Here is a 20,786-nt window from a genome sequence, read left to right on the forward strand (position 1 = left end):
TGGAGGGCCTTTGCTATGGCTTGGGGATACAAGGAGGTGAAGGTTATGCCCCTTGTGCTATATCACCCCTTTGACTTGTTACATTAGTTAGAGTTGATCTAAACATTAAGCAGAATGATGTGGAAGAATTTTGCTACACCATTTTCTGAGTGCACGAGAGGGTAATATTTTTTAATGTTTCCCCACGTTAAAAGCTCTCTGCATGTAGCAAAATTAAAATTTATCAGGGGAAAGGCAACAGTATGCTGTTCCCTCTAGTGTGCTAAGTTTACTACAAGTAGGGAATTTTAAAAATGTGGACATAATTTTTTTTTTAAAAAACTGTATTCCCTACTTGAGATGTGAAGTGATACAGATTAGACTTCTACCACCTCAGAGCCAAACTGCATATGACAGGACAGCCATGTTTGATGTTCTTGTGTCTGCTTCCTTGAAGCATAATCCTGGAGAGAAGGTGCCTAGTTTTAACATCAAATGGAGCACGCAGGGACCTGAACCACCCCCGCCTTACCTCCATCATCCTTCCAGGCACTCACTTTTCTCTTTTCACTTCTAAAGCCAAACTGGAAGAAAAGTGCCTGCAGTAAGGTGAGGCAGTAGGGAAGGTTCAGCTCCCCTTCCTTGTGCTTGACATTAAAATTAGACTACCTGCTTCACACATGAATAGGGCAGATACATGAGCCACAAACTTGGCTGTCCCTGTTATGTCTAGCGAGGCCCACAGTCCACCATCCCATCCTGCAGAACATGTACACTGGCTCTTAACCAACCTGTCTGACACATCACGCTCCCTCTAATGACATCTCCCCAACAATACCTATATATGAACAATTCTAACCTGACCGACACACCAGTGAAGTTGGCCTCAGTTGGGGAATCCAAACACTTGGCGTTTGCTGTTTATATACTTGCACTTTAACAAAAAAGGACGAGAGAGAAAGAGATGTGGTTTTGACAAGCAGTTTTAATGTTTTCCTTCACATCACATTTCATCCTTGGTGCTTTTATTTCAAAATGACTTGAGCTCATGGAAAATGCCTGGCAGGGCCAGTGGCAGTATGCTGTACATTCCCCACTGAGAAAGGGCTTGCTTTGCTCAGCACTGTGGTAGCAATGTAGGCAACAGAAAACCTGAAGGTTATCTGGAGTGGGTGGGAGGGAGACGTCTAAAGCCTACACTGCCCCTCTGCCACCACTCCAATGGGCACTTCCACAGCCAAGGCAGGGATGCAAAGAGAGCCACAGCATCAGAGCATCATGTTTCATCCTCCTAGTATTTTCAGGTCAGTCCTTGAGCATGGCTCTCCCTCTGACCTCTAAAGGGGCAGAGAGAAGCCCTCGACACTGTGCATGGCAGCCTCCTTTTCCAGGCTGCCCTCTCGTCCCAGCTTGCTGTCATCGCCACTGAGATGGCGGATGATTGATCTGAGAAATGAAGTTGGATTGCTGTCCCGAATCTACACTCGGTTCTCCTTGTGTCTGTCTGATCGATTTCACTCTGTACAACACAGCTTGTCGCTATGAATTTTCATGCTAGTCAGGAGCCGCCAGCGCAACCCAGAACAAGAAGAAGATGTTCCCCTCCACCCGACTCCTCTTTTTGTTATTTTAATTCGCATATTATTATTGTTGTTGTTGTTGCTATTATTGTTGTAGTTGCTGTTAATCTGTTTCTTGCTTTTGATGCTGATTAGAGTGAGAGAGGGGCCTGTACTATTTTTAGACAGCACATGGGTTGAGGCCCTTGGCCTTCTTGTTGGAGATGTCTAGGTCCTGGTTTGTGGTGACATCCCCTACTGCCGTTGCACTAGGTGTCACCTGTTTAGCAGCTCCTCTCAGCAGAACGCAAGTGGCCGCAGGTGCCGTGTGAATGCTGATCATGTCTGACAGCCCTAGACGCCAGCTGCCTGCACAAGGCCTGCCCAGTCGCCACTTTTTTTTGCGGATAGAACTCTGCCGTTGGCGTGACCGATACAGAAGCAATAAACTAGGTGACCGTAAAGCTAAGACAAGTCCTACTAAGTGGCATTCTGAGCCCTATGGCTTTGAAATAATTGGGAGCCAGAGAACAAAAAAGGGAGGAAAAACAAAAAAAGAAGCCTATTTTTCTTACACTGATGCCCTGCGGACTATACATCTGACTCGCTGCGAGCCCGTCACTGTATCCTCCTGTCTGGCTGATAACATGGCGAAGGGTATCCACCTAAACAGACCAACAACAACAAAGAGAGAATTAGGAACACAGCGATTAAAAGATAAGGCTCTTTCCACCCCTCTTTTGTCTCTTTAAAACATGATCATATGGCCACAGTCAAAATTTCCCAGTGTTCATTCCCAAGAGCAAAAAGAGAGGGAGCTTTCTCCCTCCATTATTCCACACTCACCAATATTAGCATTCCATTTTTGATTCTTAGAATTGTGAAGGATGGTAGGGAGGAAAATATAGATGAGAGCAGGAAAGTTTTTTGTAGGTTCTTTGTTGGGTTAGCAATTCTATATGGGGGCAAGAAATCTATTCTTAATCTCTTACTACCTGCAACTGAAGAGAGTTCACTTGATATAGATGAACATATGTATGTGAATATGTATAGGTATAGGTATATGTGTTTCTTCACCACCCTAGGTCATCTGCCATCTAGCATGCACTCTTTTCCACATTCAGGGCAACAGTGCAACCTGGCTTGACTTTAAAAGCACATTCTCAAGAGATGGAACTATTTGGGTGGTTATCTGCATTATCTGGAATGCCAATGAGACAGCTTCAGGGAAAAGAGAAGGCTCCAGAAGAGGCTGTGAATATTTAAGTACTGGAGTGGCAGCACCTGCTGTGGTAACCATTGCATCAAAATGAAGAACTTTATGCTTCTGACATAATTCCCCACACTCTTCCCTGCCTTCTAGGATAGGATGGTCACCTAGACTGGGTTTGACACTGAAATGGAGGAGGGGGCACATCTATAGTTCTACACCACTCTTTGGTCATTAGACTAAGCAAAAGATGGAAATATGGAAAACTTGAAAAATAAAGCCTAAGCACAAAATATGTGGTCGCTTCTCCCAGAAAACCCACTACAAAAGTTGCACTTTGCATGGTACTCTTTCTGTTCAAAATCTTAAATCATTTTTTCCTCCTAGTCTAACTTTCAAGCCAGAGCCAAATGCATTCACAAAGTGTGGGCAAGATCCCTACAAGCAATTTTTAAAATAAAAATTGCTGCTTTTTGTCTTTTTTTTTTTTTTTACTGGTTTCTTACAGAGTTTCAATTCCTCTCTTGGGACAAGAATGGGGAAAGCCAATAGGATCAAAGGCTCTTCATTCTGACATTGATGCATTCACTGGCAGTACATCCGATGGATCCCTACCTGTGACTGCACGTTGGCTCCAACCTGGGCCCCTTGGTAAGAATCCCCATTGAGTGACTGCACGCTCATGAACAAATCTCCAGAGTTTGACATGTTAAAAGAACTGGAAGAACCTGGAAAGGAAAGAGTGAGGCACCTGAATCATAGAAAGGAAGAGGATCAACCACACGCCTGTCAGCCAAGAAGAAGGAATGACATGCAAAGCAACCCCAAACAGGAAACAAAACATTCAGGTTAGTGGCACGGAGGATAGAGCAAGCAAAATTAAAATAAGAGAGAGAGTGAAGATGTACTGTAAAAACTATAAATATTAACCCCCCCAAAATCTTGCCCTCTTCACAACTTTCCAATGGGCAGAAGTCCTTCAGAACTTGATGGTTACTGACGTGTGGTACTGTCATGTAGGAACATTCCCACATTTCATCTGGGCACATAATTCCCATTTTGCGAGCAGGGGGAGGTTGCTTCATTGTCGTGGAGAGCATTCTAATTCCTTAGCAACCTTGATATTTTCAGCTGCAATATTTAGAAGGCAGAGTCTTATTATTCTAAGATGACTCCTGTAAATATGGTGCACAGGAAATGTGTGTGGTGCATGCCATTTTCAGAAGCTGCCAGTTAGGAGGGGTGTGGGTGACAGCCCCACAATGAATCTATCATTACCAGTCTGGCAGTGCAGCAAAATGTGGCATGGAAACAATTCAGCCCCTGGCATCCTACAGATCCAGAGAGGAACATAATGCGTTATCTGCTGGGCAGAGAAGAAAGTGGTTGACAAGAATGTGTTATGGCTCTCTCAATCCAGTCCATGCCATCTTGGGATCACAGATTATCATTCCAAGCACATATCAAGGCCAGGAACTCACCACATGCACATGTAATCTCAATTACTATATGGGGCTAAACAATATTCCAGATAGAAGCCCCTTTCCCATATCCCTGTTCTACACCTTTTCCTAGGAGAAAATTAATGGCAAGCTTACTGGAATGCATGAAACAGTTTGAAGGGATTATTCTGGAAATCTCGTGCAACTTAGCATGTTAAGTGTGAGAAAGCTCAACGTGCAAGGTTTAGTTCTCAACATGACATTAGGCTTGAAGGGAGAGACTTCAGGGGCCCAGGTCAGCACCACTGCATTATTACAATGCCACACTGCTTAAAGTGTCCCTTTGGGAATTATGCAACCACTGTGTTCTTTACGGAATTGTCCAACTATGGTATATAGACAAAAGCTCTGTGAACTTTTAACTGTGGTCTGCAAACATATCTGATTAAACCTCCACTCCTAGAGCAAAGTGGGGAAACATCTGAAAAGTACGGTCATCTGAGGTGGGGAATAGTGTTCCCTCTAACATAGATTCCCAGATGTTGTTGACTACAATTTCCACAATCCCCAGCCAAAGGCCATTGCAGCTGGAGATGCTGGGAGTTCTAGTGAACAACATCTGGGATTTCCAATTACAGGGAACACTGGGGGGAAATTGTGCTTTCCCCTACAAATATCTGCCCTGCCTAGTTCACACCAAATCCTTCTTGCCTCCATGTAAAAGGCCTCCCAAGGAAGGAATTCTAGAAGGTCACAATAATCAACAGGGGCTGAGAAGCTCTTTGGAGTCTCATGTAGCTACTTGAAAGATCCCCACTGACTTCAGCAGCTTTTAGAAAAGTCAATGAAACCTCTAGGAAGTGAATAAACAAAAAAGTACAGTTGGACACAGCCATGAATTGCAGAGATATTGTCATAGTCTTACAATGAATAATCCAAGGAGTCTACTGGAAATGATCCTGGTCACTTTTAAGATTTCCAATTCCTGTGCTACTGATTTTCGTTAGAATGAAAATTTTTAGAATGCAAAAAAATTGCTATAATTATATCAATATTTTCTCTTATGTGTCACCTGTCTTCTGAGCCCTTGCCAACGTTAATTACTTAACTCTCAGAAGAATGCCATGGGAGTGAAGGAAGTATGGTTTTCTTCCCTTAACAGATGGCCTCAATAAATGAGCTAGATTTTTCAAGGTCATGCAGCAAGCCAACGATATCACCATGAATTATGCTAGGAATCCTGGGTGCCTCCTTGCCTTCTTCTGTCAGCCACATGTGGTAGCTTTTTAACTTTGGGGATTTTTTTTTTTAGTTTATTTGAACTGAAGAACTAGTATTTTACTTGAGCCTCTTTTTAAAGTATCGTCCAAATAAATAGAAATCACACCCTTTAAAGAGACGTTTCATTGAAAGTTAACTAGCCAGACCGAAACAAACACATAGCCATGAACTTTCTTTCCAAATAGCATTATTAAGGGTATTTATTCCATTTTACAAAATGTACATTGCTATTGAAATAAATGGCCCAATCCATTAAAATGTAAGTCCTATGGAAATGAATGGGAGCTGCACAAAAGCATTGATGCATTCCTGCACAGTTCTCATTCATTTTCATGGAACTGGTGCAGGAGAGTGTCCCAGGGAATTGTGCCCAGTTTACTTAAAATGGTCCATGTATTTCTAAACAGCAAATGTTGCCTTGCTGCTGCTATATATGTCAAAATAAATATGTGCATGCCAACTGTACAACTATATTGTACAGATGCATTTGTGTCAGTACTGAGATAGTGCTTAGTGCCATCTGTGGCACAAGATTCAGCATTTTGGGCATAATACAAAATCTGCTAGAGGTGGGGTGTTATTACAAGGGGCCCACAGTTTTAGCTAAGCAGCTCCAAGGGGTAATACAAATACCGTTAAAACAGAATAACAAAGAACAATTAACAGTTTGCTGTCCTTTAATGGTAATGGTAATCCAAAATCTCCTGCTTGTTTGTGCCACCTCACCCTTCCTAATTGTAGGGTCAGTGGAAACTCTAGGTATTCTGCAGTCTCTCTGCTGGTTTTCTACTCTTTGTTCATTTTGCCATACTGGCCTTCTTGACATCCCCACATCCACCTTCATTTCTGCCACTTGTTCTGCCACTCAGACATTACATGAATTTCAGCAAAGAGAGTTGGTCCAGTAGATGCTGCATCTTCTTATCCTCTAATCAATAGTCTCCTGTACTTTACATCTCTTCCTTTTTACTTCCTTACACCCTCCTTAATCATTTGCCCACAAGATTACTGAGGGGGAAAGCCCTTCAAAATATGTGACTCCACACACTCCACCAAATCTACCCACTCTTTTTTCCAATTGGAATGAGAGATGTCATAGAATAAGATGAAGAGTGGAGGAGAATACACAGAGAGTAACAAGTCTGAGTAATTAAAAAAGAAACACTCAACAGGAACAACTATGAATGATAACTGAAGAATCAGGTGACATAGGAACATAGGAAGCTGCCTTCTCTCGAGTCAGATCATTGGTCCATCTAGCTCAGTATTGTCTACACAGACTGGCAGTGGCTTCTCCAAGGCTGCAGGCAGGAATCTCTCCCAACCCTATCTTGGAGATGCCAGGGAGGGAACTTGGAACCTTCTGCATGAAAGCATGCAGGTGGTGCAGCCCCATCTCCTAAGGGGAATATCTTACAGTGCTCACATGTAGAGGCACTTCAAGCACCAGGAAGGTTAGTACGGGGAGAGCGGGCTTAGGGAGAGAGTGCTTGCCCTGGGCAGCTGGACTGGCCGCCCACATGACTACCAGCTCCGTCATGGAGTCGGTAAGGGAGGCAGGGATTGGGGGCCACCTGGCCCCTGGAAGTCCACGCGGGGCATGCTGGGGAGACACCTGAGGCTGGGCAGCTTGATGGAGCCTCCTGGCCAAGGGTCTCCTTGCGCGTTGCTGTGGTGCAGAGACGCGCTGCGGCATCTCACAACCCAAAAACCCAGGTTAGCTGAGCGCTCACGCAGCTAACCTGGATTAAGGGGAGGGGTTTTTAGGTGGGCTTGCCTGCGAGCCTGGTGGTTCTCACAACTGTGTGAAAGCAGGCTGGGCTACATTAGCCCGCCTTTGCACGTTCGTGGGAATAGCTTCGTAGTCTCCCATTCAAATACAACCAGGACAGACCCTGCTTAGCAAAGGGGACAATTCATGCTTGTATAAGACCATTTCTCCTCCCATAGACCAGCTCTCCTGACAGTTTGGGGATACTGCAAATACTATTTATTTATTTATTTATTTATTTATTTTGCAGGGAGGGTGTTTCAAGCTCTTTTGCCTGCCAAAGGCTGAGAAACTAAAGTGTGTGGGGGTGTGTTTTTGAAAGCTGCTAGTGTTTGGAGATGTATTTATATTGCTCTCTACAAACTTGTTGTCAAACCCTAGTTTATTTTCCCTGCCCCTATATACCAGCTGACTAAATCATATATCAACTTTACCTTTCTTTTTTTTGTAGTTTTTGTTATCCCAGACCCTGCCAACAATTACAAATTCTCAGGGGAATGTCTCACCTTATTTAATTTACTAAATCTAGTCTACTTTACATAATGTATTCTGGTCCCAGAATATGGAGTTGTGTAGTTCATTCACCTGAGGGCCAAACTAACCATGATGCGGTTGAAATGTGAATGAAACTCCCAATGTCTTCTTCTTTAGCTAAAAGCAGCCATATGGAACCCCAGTTCATGGCACTGTAGTAGCATCTAACCTATCTGGTTCAGGGCTGGAGTATGTATGAAGGGTTCGGATCGCCAGGCGTCATCCTGATCCACTTTGAAAAATAAACTTTAACCATTTTCCATTTCCTTGGAGCTAATGTTGACATTAATTCACCAAAACCTGCATTTTTAAGAAACATGTAGGAAAGCAGATTGAAACAAGACTAAAGGCATGAGCCTTTGTCATGCTGGAATGGCCAGGAACAAGCTACAGTTCCCAAAACCAGCTTGTTAGTGGTGGTGTCTTCCTGCTTCCATATCTTGACCTAGATGTAGGGGAGAGTAACATTGTGACTAGAAATATTCTGTTGTGATGGTCACTAGCATAAAATGGTTTAACCAAAATATTAGGATATTGACCTATTAGTAGCCATGATAACTAGAGTTTTATCACCATGTTCAGTGACTGTATGCCCTTGAATATCAGATACTGGCTTGTGAACTTTTCTGTGATACTTCTCTGGGCACCAGGGGTTGATTTGGGGCAGATGATCAAAATAAAGCAGTAATAAAGAATGTTTTGAGCATCTGAAATGTACATTTCCCTTACCACTAAGTAACCATAGCTCACTCCCATATACAGTACCTGGCATTAGGGACTAGAATGTACAAGTCAAAGGGTATTTTGGTTTCCATATTTTTTTTTTTGCTTATAGTTCGAACTAGAAAAACCATAGGTTTGACTGTGCAAAGCAATTCCTGTTCTAACCCCAGTTTTTTGCTGGCTGGATCAGCCAATAAATATTGTAAGTAAGAAAGTAAAATAAATAGAAAAAAATATAAAACAATGAATGGAGTGGCATAATTCCAATAATAAATCCAAAATAATGCCCTAATTTCTTGCTATTTCTATTTTAAAAAACAAAGCAACAAGTGGCTTTTATTAAACACAGAGTTCCATATTTAAGTCTTTCCATACAGGTGGCGCTTGTCATCTGTGGTTCCAGCAACCATAGTACCGTGTATCTGCGGATAGTCCTAGAGACCTGGTTTCTTTATCTGTGGTACAAAAATAGGCTACACTTTGCCTATCTATGATTGCGGAGTGGCCGGAAATGACTTCCGGTGTCACTTTTGGCTGCCATTTGAAAGCATGGAGCCATTTTGAGGCTCTTCCTTTTAAAAATCCAAAACATTTTTTGCCAAAAATTTGGCTGATTTGGGTGTTTTTGGGGGCATTTCTGTAGCCCTGCAGCCCTGAAGAGCAAGGTAATGTGCAGTTCTACTCTAATTTCTCTCCCTTTCCCACTTTTTAGGCTTTTAAAGCCCCCCCCATCCCCATAGAGTAAAGGTTTTGTTATTCACTATTAATATATTTGCACTAATTGGTGGGAACGGAACCCCACAAATAATGAGGGCCACCTGTGTTTTTGAAGGTAGACGTATCAAAACGGATCAGATAGGAAATGTTTTGATTACTTCTCTTTTTTTTACCATTATGGAAATGTTTATATCCACATTGCATTTGCTATGTCTTCTTTTTACAATTAGTCCTCTCCCACAGCCTAGACACTAGAAACTAAATAAAGTTATTTAAAATAAAGAATGTGTTAACTTTTTAAAAACATGGTTTTGTGTGGAAAAAAGAGACCTTCACTTCATGAAATTAATATAAATCTAGGCAAATGTAGAACTAGTTAAATAAAGAGATCGGGTTCAGTCTAACTTTTGTGTAATTTACTGAGAAATTAACAACTTCATTGTTTTCAGGTCTTTAAGGAGGATGCTGTCTTAAGTGCACCTGGATTAGAAGAAAGCAGCAGTTTGCCAAGAGTGATTGATTTACACTGCAGGGGAGAAGGAGAAGATCAGAGGAGATACATAGCAGCAGGAAAGGAGGCTGAGATGGTGTCAAAGCTGGAGAGACAAGCAGGCAATTTTTGGCAGTGGGGAGGGAGAGCCAGAAATGTGCAGGAAAATAGTGTTTTAAAGCAATGGAGAGGAAACAATTCTGGCCAGATCAACAGAGCTTGACTTACATGAGCCCCACCTGGCAGACAAGCAAGAGGGGCACAGAAAGAGCAGTCAATTGGAAGGCTAATAGGCTCCATTCATCCTGTTAACTGCCATGACATATAACAAGGCTGAAGGTGTCACACAACTTCCAAGATAATTAGTGGCTGCTTTTCATTATGAGCCAGGAACAAGAACAAGAAATTATCATCCACCTTGCTGCCTGGCTCAAAATCTGGAAAGGTTCTGGAGACCTGAGAGTTAGTGAGACACTAGCAGTGTTCCCTCTAAGGTGTGCGCACATGTGCATGCTCACAAGTTTTTCGATGCCCGCTCAGTTAATTTTAGATCTCACTCAGGTTGAATCTGGAAGGCCCCACATGCATGTGCGCACACACTGCCTTGATATTACCACCCAGAACAAAACCCGTTATGCACAGGTGGAAAAAATTAGAGAGAACACTGGACACTAGTACCAAGAAAGGCCTTCTGTATGGCCTAGGCAAAAGCTGCTGGTATGAGGCCAGTCTCACAAATATGGTGATTTGTCAGCTATATTTTCTAGAGCCTATGACTCTAGAGCTCACCCTTATCGTATCACCCTCCCTTAATTGCCCCTTGCCTTCTTTCTGCATAGAAGTAGGCCATTTCACACATTACATAGCTGGGCCAGCTTCAGGTTGGAGGGGGCCATTGACAAAATGCCCACCATGGGTCTTCCTCCTATCTTGGTTCCCCTTGCCCCTACAAAGTTTGTGGGGGGCCATTTGTCCCATCTACAAATGGGAGCTTTTTTTTTTTTGCAAGTTCATTTTTTATTAATTTTAACAATAGCAATATTGTCATTCATTACAAATACACACATAAAAGATGGACTTCCCGCTCACATTTCTTTGTGAATCATCAACTATAAAATTTACCCTTACACAAATGGGAGCTTTCCTCCAGAAACCCTTCTGGTGTCACAGGGGCCTCTGGGGGAAAACCTCCATTTGCAGATGGGATGGGAGAGAGGAGGCAATACCAGAGTGACTCTGCCAAGGGAATTATTCTGCCAGGGTCAACACAATCATAGTTAAAGAGTTAACCACGATTGCTGAGCCCTGCGGAGCGAATTGTGCGAACCCAGAACTTCTGGGCAATCCTGGTCAAGCCACTGTGATTAAACCACATTTAACCAGCACAACCAGCCCAGAAATTCTGGGTTCCCACAATCAGCTCTTCAGGGCACAGAGATCTTGGTTAACTCTTTAACCACAATCATCATGGTTGTGTGAACACAGCTTGTTGCCACCACATAAAGGCAGAGGTGATCAATAGTGGGCCCTCAGCAGCTGCCTAAAGATGCCAAGTCCTGACATTGGCCCTGTTACACAGCAAGAAACCCAAGTTTTCTGGCAATTCTAGCTCTTTGGGAAGAGTACTTCTATGACACATAGGAACATAGGAAGTTGCCTTCTACCGAGTCAGACTATCTAGCTCAGTATTGTCTACACAGATTAGCAGCGACTTCTCCAAGGCTGCAGGTAGGAGTCTCTCTCAGCCCTGTCTTGGAGATGCCAAAGAGAAAACTTGGAACCTTCTGCATGCAAGCATGCAGATGCTTTTCCCAGAACAGTCCCATTCCCTAAGGGGAATATCTTAGAGCGCTCATGCTATTGATTGATTGATTTGATTTGATTTGATTTGTATGCCACCCTTCCAAGAAACAGCCTCATTCTCTAAGGGGAATATCTTGGAGTGCTCACATGTATTTTTATTTATTTATTTGTTTGTTTGTTTTTATTTGTATACCACCCTTCCAAAATGGCTCAGGGTGGTTAGTAGTCTCCCATTCAAAGGCAAGCCAGGGTGGACCCTGCTTAGCAAAGGGGACAATTAATGCTTGCTACCACAAGACCAGCTCTCATGTGTTTGCAGACATGTTTATCAGGTTCATGCTACATTTTAAAGATGTACATTTAGCTTATGTGTACACCTTAAAATGTCAGGTGTAAAGTGGTCCATTCTGGGCTAGCAGAAAACCAGACCAAGCAAAATATTTAGCTTGTCCAGTAATCAAGTGCACTAAACAGCAATTTTTCAACAACATGGACATTTTAGTATTAACCCTATGGGGAAATCTACATGAAATTAATCATGCATTTGACTCCTTGGCATCACAGAAAAGCAAGCCAGTTCTTCGATGGCTGCTACTCACAGGCCAGAGAGCAGAGCTAATAAAAGGTCAATTCCCTTCCCTTGTATAATGCCTATGTTGCTAACCTGCATATTTTGTAAATTACAGGTCATGAGTTGGACAATACATGAGAAGCCAATTATGCAAAACACATCGTATCCACTTTCAAATGAAGCGAGAATTAAGGATTGTTCTGGCTAAGAATTCCAAGGGGTGGGGGGTGTCCCCCCAGCAAAATCTAAATGCACTGGCCACTAGGAGGCACCTCTCCCTTAGTGTCAGTACCTCCCCAGCGCCTTCTCCTTGAAAGACAACTGAAGGAGAAGCCAACTTGCAATGGTACTACTCAGCTTTCAGTTGATATCTAGGGCACCCCATTTCATGGAAAATGTCTTGGAAAGGAGATTATGGGGCTATTCTCACGATCGCAGAAAATCGGGCTAGCCTCCGCTAGCCCGATTTTCTGCAATCGTGAGAACCGCCGGGCTCGACTGCGAGCCCGGCGGTTCTAGAGCAGGTAACCCGCTCAAGAACCCCTGCCCTATAACCAGGTTTGCGGAGCGAGCACTCTGCAAACCTGGTTTTGAAGATCATGAGTAGGTGCGGCATGGCTTCGTGCCGCGCATACACATGAGGAGACCCCCGGAGGGGAGGCGAAATGCCGCCTCCCAGCTCCAGGGGTCTCGCCAGCATGCCCTGTGCACTTGTTCAAGGCATGCTGGAGCTTGCGGAGGCCAATTGGCCCCCGCTCCCCCCAGCCTCCGCCGGCTCCGGCACGGAGCCAGGCTCCAGCCATGCTCGCGTGCGAGGACAGTGGGCTTAGCCCGCTTTCCCTGCTCAGCGCCCCAAACTGGGTCTCACTGATTGTGAGACCCGGCTCTATGGCTCACTGAGCTCCATTTCTCACTTTGTTGACTTCATGAACATATCAACTTGAGCTGAAGACTCAGATATATACTGGAGTGACACAAACGAAGGACTTGCCACGGATACAGACTATTCTGGGGGAAGGTGATAGCTTTATACAAGTATCTTATATTCAGTTATACACCATACAATTCCAGAAAAGGTTATACAGCCCAATGTGTTTGACATTCTACCTTCTAAAACAGAAGAATCATATAGTAAACATTTGATCATATATCAGCCTGCCTTTTCCAAAAACAGTTGCACAAATTTTTCAAAGCCCAGGAAGTCATAGCCCATCTTACTGTGTACACATTGTCATAAATAAGGAATTGTATATTGTGCTGCAGACGTGAAACACAGAGCCTGGTGAAAGCTCCTTAACACTGACATATCAAATTCCAGATCAGGTAAATGGATCAAACCAATTTCCCCCTTGAAGAACGAACATGAGAACTACAAACCACGCTTGAAGTTCCATTGAGTAAAACGCCCTCTGGCAATTCTTACATCAAATACAAATGAAATTAGACAAAACAGGACATACTTGTAGGGGAGCCACAGGTAATGAGGTCAGCAAGCAATAATCCAGCAATAAGGTCCACAAAAACAGACTTAAGATAGTATGATTGGGGGACATCCCAATCCATTGGCAAGGTCTGCTGCAACCCCCCCACTGAAAGAAATGTGCTCATGTGCAGCTTCCATTCATTCAATGTGGCTTGCACAAAAGTATTTCTCGGTGAATTGTGCCCATGAATGTGTTGGGTTTTTATAGATCAGGGTCACCCAGTGATTGATGTCTCTCCTGGTGAGACATACAAAATGTGCATGGACAATCTTTCTCCTGAGAAATCCAGCAACTCAGGCAAAATGTTACCCATGCAAATATTCCCAACACATTAACTGCACAGCAAGACCACATTGCCTTTAGAAACAGAAAAACAGACCAAATCCTAAATGAATACATTGCCCAAAAAGTGAATGAACCAAAGAGAAAATCAAATGAAAACAAAAAACAGAAAACCAAGACACATTGATACCAAAAGGAAATAAAGCCCCACAAAAAAACAAAAAACAAAAAACGAACAATAACAACCCAAAAGAAAAAAAAAACTAACCAGCTGAATTGGGAGTTGAGGGTGAGTTAGCTTGGCTTCCATGGGCTGACACATTTGTAGCAGTGACAGCCGTTTTGGCAGCATAAATATTGGCTTCCTCTTGAAATTTACCTATGTTCTTCTTGTACCGGATTCGCTTATTTCCAAACCAGTTTGATACCTAGAGCAAGTTTGAAGAAAAGACAAAAAACCTGTTAATAAGAAGCCAAAGATACGATTGGGATGGAAACCGATGGGGAGGGAGAATAGAATGAGAGCTGAATGCACGTTAAACATGCTGATTAATCTTTAAAATAAATCCATGTCTGAAATTATAAGGCATATTTAAAAACATGTTTTTATGCTTAAATTTCATATATTTAAATTATAGTAACATAGATGCTTGTTTATGTTTTCTGGAGCACATGCTGAAATTGTGCTCTTGAACATTTTTTCTTTGCACATAAGGACTGAAAACTTCCTTTAAAAAAAGAAAAAGAAAAAAAAGGAAAGCTGAAAATGTACTGATAGGGTTTATAGAAGCCTAGGGCTGAAAGGGACAAGAGACATCAATCTCATGTCCCAAGAAGGCTGCTTTCACAAATTAGCCCCACTTCAATGGTGAGAGGTTAAACTACATAATTCTACCACAAGCAGAGGGGAAGAGCGAAGAAGATTGAAGAAGAACAGTTTAAAACTGTTTTAAAACTTTGCATCCTTATTTGTCACTCTGCATGTATAAGGGCCCTTGCAGAGTTGCTAAAATGCAAAACCAGTTATGTGGATACTAGTATCTTTCAGCCCTTTAAAATAACGGGCGCTAGTAGCCTTCTCCCCGCACCTTCCGCCCCAGTATCCAGGGCCGCCACCACCTCACCGGCCGGGCCTGGGCCCCCGCCACCGCCGGCCTCCCCTTTCCAGGCTGGGCTGGCCGCCGCCGTCTCTGTCCTTCCTGAGGCCGGGCCGGACCCGCCCCCGCCGTCTTTCCCCTCCCGGTGGTCGGGCCGGACCCGTCGTCGCCGTCTTCCCCCTCCCCGCGGTCGGGCCGGACCCGCCACCGGTCCCATTGCCCGCCGGGCCGGTCCCATTGCCGCCACCTTTGGCCTCCTTGGGGCCAGGTCGGACCCACCGCCGCCGCCTCTGGCCTCCCCGCGGCCGGGCCAACCAACTGGCCAATGTGGCGGCCGGCGCCTGCGTCCTTGTCTCCCTTGGCTCTTCTGCACATGCGCACCACGCATGCCCAGAACAGCCGAGGGAGACACGGATGCAGACACCAGACACGGATGAACACACCAAGGACTTTATTATATAGGATATCAGCTGAACTGCCCCATACAATGTTTGGATGTTTTAGAGCAGATTTGTAGATAAAAGTGAGACTGAGTTGTAGAATTAATTGCTTAGAATTAAATGAGTGAAACAATAACTTGGACAGATTGAGGCTATTCACACGATGGGACGAAATCAGGCTAGCGGATTTTGTCCCACTGTTGGAACCACCGAGCCCGGCTGCGAGCCCAGTGGTTCCTGAGTGCGTAACCCACTCATGCAAGGCATACTGGAGCTTCTGGGGGCCACGCAGCCCCTGAACTCCCCAGCCCGTGTTGGCAGCTGATCTGGCCGCCCAGGGCTCCCGCCCTGCTCATCTGTGGGGAGAGTGGGCTTAGCCCGCCCTCCCCACAAACCCTATGGAGGCAGGCCTCTGTGCTCATGAGACCTGCCTCAAAGTGTAGTTGTAACACAACCATGTTCCTCATGGGCAGGAAGATGGTCATGCCTCTGATTGCCCACTCGAGACAGAAAAAAATGTGTTTTCTAACTATGATATATCTCCTCACTCTTTAAGAATTCATTACCACAAAATGTGACCATGAGCCCACAGTTCAGTGTACAGATGAGTGTCCATGTGTGTGTGGGCTGGGGGATTGTGGCTGCTGGTTCCAACCCTGACTTCCATGCATTTCGGGTTTTGTCTCCCCAGGACTCTATATGTGTACACCACAACATGCATAGGCTCTGACTACATAATCTATACCAGGCCTGCTCAACTTAAGCCCCCCAGCTGTTTTTGGACTACAACTCCCATAATTCTCAGCCACAGCAGCCAATAGCCAGGAATTATGGGAATTGTGGGCCAACATCTGCAGGAGGGCCAAAGTTGAGCAGGCCTGATCTATACCCTGCACAAACAGAGGGTATAGGTTACATATGTAGGCCTCTGTGCAGATTTTTTAAATTTTTATTTTCATTTATTGTTAGATTTATATACTCCCTTTCATAAAATTATCCCAAGGTGGTTTACAAAAATTAATATATTAAGCACCTCAAATGCATGACATTTGGGGGCACAACCAGCAGGCACAATCTTGAACCTTCCTCCAAGCACTCGTTCAGGGGTTTTAGATAGCTCTAAAATGGATTTGATAGATTCATGGAAGATAGTTCTACCAATGGCTACTAGCTAAAAACTGAACCTTATTATTCAGAGGCAACATACCTCTGACCACCAGAAACTGGGGACAAAAAGAAGAAGACCATTGCCTTCATGGCACAGTACTTGTGAGCATCCAAAGACATGTGCCTGGCTGCTGCTGAAAACAGAAAACTGAGCCAGAGCTTCTAACATCTGCATGGACAACTTTGATGCCATATGATACGTTACTGTACAAAGCTTAGGTTTTGCAAGATCTGTGTGAATTCCATAAACTAATGACATTTCTTTGTAAAATTCAGTACCTGAATGCCAAACAGTACCTGGATAACTTTCACCTTTCCTTTTCTAGGCTTACCTGGCACTGAACAACAGCAGCTAGGTTCAGCCATAGGTAGCATGTTGAACTTGAAACCTCAAAACATGTTACAGAGGTGGGCAGGTACAAGCTGGACAAGGTATAGGCCAGGCAGATAAAGGATACTGTATAACTTTTTATGTCAAGAATGAGCAAATTCAAGGCTACCGGATCTGAGAATAAAAGACTACTGCAAAGGAGATTCTATCTGAAATGTGAAAAGGACATCAAGTCCAATCAAATATACATGGTTATGGTGAGGGGCCGTAACACAGTTGTAGAGCAATGTTTTAATTGCAGAAGGTCCCAGATTTAGTATAGACCAGGGGTTCCCATTCTTTTAAAACAAATGTACCTCTTCTGTCGCAAACCTTCAGCTCAGGTATCCCAAATATATTTTTAGTCTCTCCCCTCTCCTCCTGTGTATACACACACACACACACACACACACACACACACACCCCAGTTATGGAAAGGCTATTCCACTTACTGGCATACATGCAAACCAAGTTACTCATGATGTAAGCCAGTGACTGGAATAGCCATTTTCATAACTGTAACTTTTAAGAGTGTGTGTGTGTGTGTGTGTGTGCGCGCGCCTCCCTTCTGCAGTGGACACATCGCAGAGGATGCATCATCTAAAAACTGACAGTCCTCAGATGGGGAACCAATAACACAGCTGCAGTGTGGGGAAGCAGGAAGGCTCCGAGTACCTCCTTGGAGCCCTTTAAGTACCCCTTGTTGGTAACCCCTGGTGTAGACAATACGGAGCGAAACTGACCACCTAACTCTGTCTAAGGCAGTTTCCTATTATAAGATCAGGGCTTCTGGTTTGGAGCTTGGCTGTGGCTTCTACTTTTGGGGGCTAAAGAAAGCAGTCATATCTCTGGTTCTAGAATCCAGCACCAAATAAGAATGTATACGTTGAGGGTAGAGACAGAATTATCCTCATCATGTTAGCTTATTGTCAGTGAAACAGTTTACATACAACATTCCCAGACTTCGGAATGGGCAGCCCTCACAGAGAAACAAATTTAGAGCTAGAGATGTTATAAACAGTAGTTGCCATCCTCACTAATGGTGCCAATGTGTAGTGGAAAAAACCCACACGAGCACGGCCAGCAGCCTCACTTCAGAAATGTGGATGCTTACATGGGTGGGAGCGATTTTCGATGCCCCCCCCCTTTGAAAGCACTCCATGTGACTCAGAAATGAGTGAGAGTTGTGCAGCCCTCAGAGACCTACTTCCTGCCTGCACAAAATGCTTGTGTGTGTGTTTGTGGGGAGAGGGTATCGTTGAAAACCACTGCCTATGCAAACATTTGCACTTCAAAAGTGGGACCACTAGCAGTGTGTGCATTGGTTTTTCCACTGGTTTTATGCACTGTGAACATAAAGTTAGGCTCCTAATGTCACACATTGGTTAATAAATAGCCTCACAGACAGCAGGAAAGAGCAATAAGGCATAAATGCTAGTTAATGTAATTCAGGGAAGCGATCCTCACGATCGTTGCAAGAGGCTACTGCCTTCTGTGGGGAGGAAGCCCGAAAGCACTTACCTCCTGCAGATTATCACTGCCTCCTCTTTGGGTGGCCAGATCGGCCACCAACACAGCGGCCGGCTCCATCATGGAGCCAGCGGGGGTTGCGGGGATTGGGGGCTGCGTGGCCCCCGGAAATTTCAGGATGCCCCACGCAAGCACGCGAGGCATCCTGGAGAGACCCCTGAGCCTGAGAGACTGCTTGCTGCCTCCCGGCCACACACCACAGTGACACACGAGCAACAAAATGCAATTAACGGAGCACTTGCTTTAGGCGGGCTAGCCGCCTTGGGAGTACCAGGCTCACTTGCGTGCCCGGTGGTTCCCACGATCCATGGAAAGCAGGCTAAGCTCCCTTAGCCCGCTTTCCACTGATTGTGGGAATAGCCCCAGCACCTAATAAATTACTGTATTTGTTAATACAAATGAATCTACTATATATGACATAGATTCATAGAGGCAGTATACTACATAATAGTCTATATGAGTTTGTCAAGGGAAACTTGTGTCTAAGAAAAGTGTCTCTTTTAAAAAAAAAAGGACTAGAAGATACAAAAGATGAATGGTGGAATGTACCAGGAACCTCTCCAGCACAAAACTCATTCATTTCAAAAGGGCTAAATGTAAAATGTGCCATCAAGTTGATTTCGACTCCTGGTGCCCACAGAGCCCTGTGGTTGTCTTTGGTAGAATACAGGAGGGGTTTACCATTGCCTCCTCCTGCGCAGTATGAGATGTTGCCTTTCAGCATTTTCCTATATCACTGCTGCCCAATATAGGTGTTTTCACATAGTCTGGGAAACATACCAGAGGGGATTCGAACAACCTTCTGCTTGTTAGTCAAGCATTACCCCACTGTGCCACTTAAGGTGACAAAAAGGCTAGCACAGTTTAATTCCAACCCTTTACTTTATTAAAATATTTGCTAGTCCCACATGACATATTTTTAAGCAAGGTAAGGAATACAAGGCCAGATGGAAGTACTATTCAGCACTCTCTGGTGGGCACAACTGTGATCCCAAAGATTTCCTCTGAATTTAGGAACATAGGAAATTGCCATATACTGAGTCAGACCATTGGTCTATCTAGCTCAGTATTGTCTTCACAGACTGGCAGCAACTTCTCCAAGGTTGCAGGCAGGAGTCTCTCTCAGCCCTATCTTGGAGATGCCAGGGAGAGAACTTGAAACCTTCTGCTCTTCCCAGAGTGGCTTCATCCCCTGAGGGGAATATCTTGCAGTGCTCAAACATCAAGTCTCCCATTTAGATGCAACCAGGGCAGAACCTGCTTAGCTATGGGGACAAGTCATGCTTGCTACCACAAGACCAGCTCTCCCTTTCTTATGGCTCAAGAGCCTCAACAGTGGTTTGAATGAAGAACCAGAGGGGGTACCTATCTAACTGAAGGTGGCACAAAGAGGAAGGAGTTGGCAACACTCTTAAAGGCAATATTAACTGAACTAAGTTAACTGAAACTAAGGACTCTATGTGGGGGCATAGAAAATGGCACAAATATGCGTTATATTCAGTAGCAAGCATGAGAGAACTTACTTTGTGCACAGCTTGACAAGATTGACAACTTTGACTTTTTTCATTCAGCAGATCACGTTTCCTTGCTCCTGTCCTCACTGTTCTGTTGCATTTTGTTCCCACTCAGCCCTCTCCTTCTATGTAACCCCAGCTAGTACATATCAGGCATCCAGGCTCCTTACCTGTGAGACCGTGATGCCACATTTCTTGGCTAGTTCCTCTTTGGCTTCCTCACTGGGGTAAGGGTTGCTGAGGTGAGAATAGAAATACTCATTGAGAATTTCTGTAGCCTGCTTGTTGAAATTTCTTCTCTTCCGCCTGGACAAGGAGAAATGAAAGATAATCTGCATCAGTGACAAGCCCACAGTCACCAGTCACAAGACCAGTCCACATCCTGTTACATCTTTCCATATTCAGCCAAACAGAACTGAATACAAAACAACATCTATCTTCCTTGAATGAGACCTTACATGCAGATGCATTCAACTTTCGCCAAATGTTCTTTTCTCGTGGAACGGGAACTTGAGAGGCTATGAATTTGGTGGGGAGAGCGGCAGATAAAGATGGGATGCTTAACGCTTTCACTGCAGGCCACTTTTCAAATTACAGTTGCCCTATCCAGGATGCTATTTGTAAGTTGGAAGGCAATTTTGAGTGGAAATGCAGTCATCAAGGGAGGACCTAAAGTGATTCTTCCCCACTGTTGTTCCACCACTCTCAGTGGCAGCTGCCTAGAGCTACCTTTCATTAGAGAAAATTGAGAGAAATCCAACTCCATGTAACATTCAGTATGTTACTTAGTGAGGTTATTATTTATTGATTTGATTTGATTTG

At 44.2% G+C, this 20,786-nt stretch overlaps 1 protein-coding gene across 6 annotated transcripts in view; it reads right to left on the reverse strand.

The window, feature by feature from the left end:
• The window catches only part of PBX1 (PBX homeobox 1), a 298,544-nt gene that overhangs the window by 23,998 nt on the left and 253,760 nt on the right, over positions 1–20,786 (reverse strand). For 2 of the 6 annotated variants that reach the window (XM_053244214.1, XM_053244213.1), the window contains exons 5-8: positions 20,135–20,270; positions 14,115–14,274; positions 3,364–3,476; positions 2,114–2,203 (exon numbers count right to left, since the gene is read on the reverse strand). In XM_053244214.1, the coding sequence (XP_053100189.1) occupies positions 2,114–2,203; positions 3,364–3,476; positions 14,115–14,274; positions 20,135–20,270 (499 nt within the window). Of the gene's footprint in view, positions 1–838; positions 914–2,113; positions 2,204–3,363; positions 3,477–14,114; positions 14,275–20,134; positions 20,271–20,786 lie in introns of those variants that run through there. The other 4 variants (XM_053244215.1, XM_053244216.1, XM_053244218.1 and 1 more) reach the window with 4 other exon arrangements.

Source organism: Hemicordylus capensis, chromosome 4 (genome assembly GCF_027244095.1).
Source record: "Hemicordylus capensis ecotype Gifberg chromosome 4, rHemCap1.1.pri, whole genome shotgun sequence".
Classification (NCBI taxonomy): Eukaryota; Metazoa; Chordata; class Lepidosauria; order Squamata; family Cordylidae; genus Hemicordylus; species Hemicordylus capensis.